Source organism: Mangifera indica, chromosome 17, assembly GCF_011075055.1.
Source record: "Mangifera indica cultivar Alphonso chromosome 17, CATAS_Mindica_2.1, whole genome shotgun sequence".
Taxonomy (NCBI): Eukaryota; Viridiplantae; Streptophyta; class Magnoliopsida; order Sapindales; family Anacardiaceae; genus Mangifera; species Mangifera indica.
The window spans coordinates 6,508,819-6,515,027 of NC_058153.1; the positions used below are offsets into that span (position 1 = coordinate 6,508,819).

Sequence of the window (6,209 nt, forward strand, 5' to 3'; positions counted from 1 at the left end):
AGCTTATGACAAAAGCAATAATTACAAAAGTAGTACCCTTAGAACTAAAATCGACCATTAGGTATAAGTGCAATTATAACAAGGGTTGGCGAGTCGTCGGTCACCAAAGGTTGGCAAAGGTTACTAATCTGTTCTTACAAACAAAACTCTAAATACCAAATCATACTCAGTCATATCATAACTGACAAATCAAACTTGATTTTCATATTAAAACTCTTAATCTAACAAAAACACATACATCATCAACAATCCATTAATCATGCCATCAATAAGAAAGAATAACCCACATGTTTTGCCATTGTGTCGTCAGTGTTCAGTGCTACTGACTGAGTGCGTTGTCGTCGGTTGTGCTGGGTGTATTAGCTATCACAACTCAATGAAAATGAAAATTGGTGGTGGCTGCTTTGGAGAATATCGCCAAAGCTTTTCAATTTCACACACGAACAGTTCCAAGGAAAAAATTCACACATGAATAGGGTTAGAGCTGCTGGTCAAAGAAGGGGTGTTTTGGGAATTATGCTAAAATTGCGGTAAAAATGTTTAAGGGTTCAAATGAGTGGTAATTCTGTATGGGAGGTACATTTTTGGTGTAAAAATTTCAATTTTTCAGTTTTATATTAACCTAAATGATTTTAGAAACTATCCAAAAGTGCAGGTGCTATAAAACAAAATGAAAAAAGTAATCTAAATCATACAAGAGACAAGGTAAGTTTCTCATCATTGATCAAAGGCAATCAAATTATAATCCTAAAATAATTAAGACAACACAATATTATGTCTATTTTGAAGATATTGTGATATAGGATCTAGTCAAGACGCTTCTTAATAATTATAAAAAATCATTATTTTTTTTTTCTTTATAAGTTGTAAATTTAATATTGTATGATTGTTGGTCTCAATGGTTTTAATGTCCTAATCTTAAATGTGCTATAGGTTTTTAGGTTAGAGAGTCCACTAGTAATTGTTTATTATAATATACGTTTGGTAATACATTGAATTATAAATTTAATATTGCATGATCGTTGGTCAATAACTTTAAATGTCCTAATCTTAAATATGTTATAGCCTTTAGATTAAAGAGTCGTTCAATAATTATTCATTATAAAATACGTTGATAGTTGTAATGTCCTAACCTTAAATATGTTATGGGTTTAGGTTGAAGAGTCGGATAAGAATTTAACCCGGGGGGGTGGGGCGAGTGTGGAAGAAAAATATTGGATATAATTAAATATTCCCACCCATCAAGTCAACAAAATTTATGTGAAAAGAAAACTTATTAAAAGTTGTTAGTGAAATTTCGAGGAAGGCTCGTGCTTACATTTTCAGTTAATTGAAAATTATTAAAAATTATACTTTATTTGAAAAGTTGGACGCCTGAAAGAATATCGCCCCGAAAGTCCTTGGACGGTTCCAAATTTTTCCACGGGGAGTGAGGAGGGACGTCACTCTTTCTTTATTCGAACAAGTTTTCTTTGTAGCACAGAAAAGTCCTCTGATTTCTCTGAATAAGTTTCTGAACAGAAACTGATTGCTTTTAAGTGCATCCTTCGGATTAATTTCTTTGCTGTAAGTTTCTCAACATTCTTGGATTTATTAAATACATAGCATATTCTGTTTTTCTTTTTTTTTTTTTAATGATGGGAAGTGGGAACAAATAACTTTTTCATTGTCTTCGGTTTCTTCTCTAGTTGGTTTATCGTTTCTTGCTTTGATAGAGAATCAGTTCTTGAATCTATGAGTATAAAGGCAACCCAGACTGGTCAATAATTGATATAGGGAATTTCCTACTTACCTTTAATCTGAAGAAGAACATAATTTGGCTAATACACTCTTTTGGACCACCGATTTGGAATGATTGGAGAGGAAATCTAGGATCTAGGGTTTCTAGTCGTGATATTGATAGGGATATAAATAATAACATATGGAGGTGAAAGTATCCTTCTATAGAATTTTTCATTTGATAACTGTCTAAATGAAAGTTCTGCTCTTGAAAACTTGAGAGTATTGTTCCATTGGTTGTTATGAAAGGTCATCAACTCCTTAAAATCTGTGTGGGAAAAACATTATTGACTGATGGAGATTGGCATTTGTAATTGTGGGTGGCTGATAATTTATTTCAAAATGTTTGGTCTAAAAACTTCCAAAACCGTAGGGGTTGGGTTTTATCCCATTCCTTTGTATGAGAATGAGATCTTAAATAATGCCTTTTCTTCAGTTTGCAAAACTTTCAAAAACAAAAATGTTTTGCTTTCTTTGACTTGGAGTTCATATTTCAGATCTCTGCAACTCCTTCAAATCTCTTGTCCAAATATTCTTGGTTTTGTTTTGTATTGTTGCTTAAATATCAGTTACTTTAATGTCGGAGAAAAATAGGGAAACTGCTTTACAATTCAATATGATCCCAAAAAAAAAAAAAAAAAACTTCAACAAAACTCTAATTGTGAGCAAAATATTAATTGATCTTTGTTTAATTCTACAGATCTACGCAAAATCTTTGTGAGTGGTCAGAAAACGTCTGTCTATCGAACTCATGAAGTCCTAGTTAGGATAAATGAACATATATGAGATGGTTGATATGATTTTTGAGTACTTTCACATTCATGAAAGAGTTAATTTGTTTTCAAAATAAAAAGCTGTAAATTGTTGTGTTAAGGAGATATAAATAATTTGTAAGGAATAATGAAAAATTTTTTAGTTCATGATCCATATTACTTCAGAGATATCAAATTTTGCATGGATCTGAGTTTCATCTTTGTTACACCCCCACCCTCCTTTTTTTGGTTTATTTTTTTAGAAATTAAATTTATTTTTTATTTTCCAAACAGATTGTGTAACATGAGAAATCAAAGAGATTCTTCATCTAGTCCTGATCAATTGAAATACGATGTATTTCTAAACTTTCAAAGTGAAGGCACAGGCAAGAAATTCACACATCATTTATGTGCTGCTTTGGATCGAGAGAGAATTAAAGTATTTAAGGGTGACAACGCTTTGGATCGAGAAAGAATTGAAGACTCAAGAATTTCAATTATTGTTTTCTCTAAAAGCTATGCTTCTTCTATTCAATGTTTGGATGAACTTGTTAAGATTGTCGAATGTGAAAACACAATGGGACAAATAGTCATTCCGATATTCTATGATGTGGAGCCACGTGAGTCAAGGCGTCAAGAAGGAGTGTTTGAAGAAGCATTTTCTAGGCATGAAGAAACTTTTAAGGAGAATACAGAGAGAGTGCAAACGTGGAGGAAGAGTCTAAAGGTGGTGTCCAATATTTCTGGATTTCACTTGAAGGATGGGTAAATATTCTTTATTCTGTTTTACAGTATGCAGAGTTTAATTTTCATCAGTATTTTTTTTTCATACTGCATATATTTTCAGTGGAAACAGAAGATTGATTTTTTGAAGTTAAAAAACTTAATTGGTCAGTGTGTCTGAATTGTTTTAAAAATAACAAGTTTCTTTTAGTTTCTGAATTGAATTTTTTTTTAACTTATAATAATTAATTGGTGATTGTTTGATGGAGATCAGTAATCTGTGTGGGGAGTTGAAGGATAGGTAAAAATTCTGTAATGTGAAGAAGGCCTTATTGTGTGTTAAAAATATAGATGTAGTAGAAATATGAAGAATGAATTGTAAGTATGTACAATAGATATAATTGTGTTGTGTTGGTATTTTTTTAAAATGATGTTGTTTATTAATTGCAGGGATGAAGCAGAATTGATTAAAGTTATTGTGAAGGAAATATCAAGTAAATTAAGTAGTTCAACTTCAAGTTCAACCTCAACCTCAACTTCAACTTCAGCCTCAACCTCAGCCTCAGCCTCCTCAAACTTGATCGATCTCAAAAGATTAGTGACTGCCTCTGCCACTGGAGTAATTACATGTTTAGAGAATCTTGTAATGCAGGCCCACACCCACACACTCAGAGTTAGTGGGGCCAATCGACCTTTGACTCACTTGCCACTCTTTTTTTTTTTTTTTAAATTTTTGTTGATGGTCAACTTGAGGTTTTGTCAACATTTCAAATCATTCGTTGACGCCGACATCAAATATAATATCTGTCCGTGGGTCCACAGAGTAAGAGTTAGTGTAGCCGTCGGTGTTTTTCATTGTAATATACAATCTATTAATTATTTATATATTAGGTGGCGTGAGTGTGTGTGTGTGTGTGTGTGTTTTTTTTTTTTTCTTTTTAATTTGCCAAGGATTCTGCTTCGTGCACGTATGAAGATAATTTATACCAAACTATAATAACCATCACACACACACACACACACACATATATATATATGTACGCCTATTATTCTTCATATTTATGCCTAACTTAATTGTATGATATTTGTTCAAAGGTTTAAGTAAATTAATTTCAATTCAAACATTATCTCAGCTCAACAAATTATAACTGCACAAAGAACCTTAGACTTCTTTCTATATGTGAAATCCAAATTATGCAATATTTTTTCACTTCAAATTATGAAGACCAATAACAGGCAGGGATGTTAAATATGTTTTCATAAAACATGTGCAAGCATTCAAGCCCTTTAAAAATATAACTTTTCAAAACACACTTTACAAAGGCAAGTTACAAGAGCAATAATACTACCGATTCAACGTAAAACAGATAAATTATTCTGATAACATAGGTGCCAGATCCTCCAAGGTCAATTTCCATAACTGCCTTTTAAAAATCTGCTTTGCTCTTTCTCTCCCCTTGGCCTTCTATATGTAGATTGTTTCTTATTCATCTCCCCCTTTCTACCTGCCAATATTTCTTTCTGTTTTTAACTGATTCTAATTCATTCCACTGCTTTCCTTCCATTTTCTTTCGCTAGACCTGTTTATTAGGTGTACTAACACATTTTCCTGCTACATGTTTTAGAAGTCACTCTACAAATTCGGCCTTATCTCTTCTCTATATTTCAAAGCACAATAATTTCCTGTGCTGCAGTGTCTCATCACTCTTAATTAATGTGTGAAGTTTATAATTTCTTTATGGTAAGGTAATCATAAGTTTAACAAGTTCCAATTCAATGCATTCTATATGCAGGTAATTGTTTGCCTTAAAATTATCAGTTTAGTGATTTAATAATACCCAACACCTCTATAGAAGTGGACAACTCAACAACCGCATTAAAACAAAGTGCTTAACTTCTAAACATAATTTTAAGTTATGATAAATCTCTTATTTTTCATATATGTTTGTTTCAAATAAACGTGCAATCCATCTTTATATAGTAGCTCTAGAATATATTGATTACTGGTTTATTTACACACATGTAAAATGTACTATAAGATAGATTAATGATAATATAAGTAAAACAACTTTATTTATTGAATAGTTGTTTATATTATTTCATAAACGCACTATTCTACTAGGGTAGAATCGTAATTGTAAAATGTTTTTAACTCTTAGCAAGCATAAAATTACTCTACCTCGTTCAAAAAGAAATGCATTTTCAATAAAAACAAGTCAAAACAATATAAAAGTGAAAAGAAAATCTAAAAATTTTCTTACCTTGTCAATGTAATTTGATGCATAGATTTCATTCTATAAACTTTCGTTGATGTAAAAATTGAGACATGTAGAATATTTTCATAGAATTGAGATTTTTTATTGAAATGTGATGAAAGTTAAGGAAGTTTATCAAGAAAAAAACAAGTATTTAAACCGAGGTAAAATGGTAATTTATAAGGATTATAAAATAACAAATAAAATTATGCGTACCCATTTTGAATATACAGATGTGTATACACTTACTCATATCAGGAAAGAGTATTTTAAGCACAAACCCGAGTTAGCTAGTCAGTTGAATCTGGACTCTGCTGTATTAATTTGTGAAGCAGGGGACTGTGCTCGTGTAATCTGACCGAATTTTACTTTTCTTTTGCACAATTGCATTATATTTTCATTTGTTCAATTGTGCATCTTGTCTCAAACTGCTTTTCCACTAAAATAAAATGGAATTGGATTCCAAAACATTCATTCAAAGTTTACACTGTTCTTTTTGACAATTTGCAGGGAACATCCATTACTTTTTTGTTCCTCTGTTATTTGGGCATCTTTCGTAGTTTTGAGGTGATTTTGTTTGTGGAGCCCAATACTATTGGTCCCGGAGGTTAACCCGGTTAAGTCCAATAGATTTTCAAAGTAGTGCTTTGGTCCATATCTGCCAAGTCTATTTTTGTGTGGCCTAAGAAAATTAAGTTCT

At 31.6% G+C, this 6,209-nt stretch overlaps 1 protein-coding gene across 1 annotated transcript; it reads left to right on the forward strand.

Moving 5' to 3' along the window:
- Positions 1–1,360: 1,360 nt before the first annotated feature.
- On the forward strand, positions 1,361–4,310 carry LOC123200083 (disease resistance protein Roq1-like). Its single transcript, XM_044615192.1, has 3 exons — positions 1,361–1,566; positions 2,826–3,296; positions 3,705–4,310. Exons 2-3 carry the CDS (start codon positions 2,836–2,838, stop codon positions 4,249–4,251), a joined length of 1,008 nt encoding a protein of 335 aa, XP_044471127.1. The 5' UTR covers positions 1,361–1,566; positions 2,826–2,835; the 3' UTR covers positions 4,252–4,310.
- Positions 4,311–6,209: the final 1,899 nt, after the last annotated feature.

Excerpts from the sequence above, each read along its gene's own strand:
- LOC123200083 (XM_044615192.1), top strand. The coding sequence starts at position 2,836 with ATGAGAAATCAAAGAGATTCTTCATCTAGTCCTGATCAATTGAAATAC. Across the intron at positions 3,297-3,704 it reads GGATTTCACTTGAAGGATGG|GGATGAAGCAGAATTGATTA; the intron begins GTAAATATTCTT and ends TATTAATTGCAG.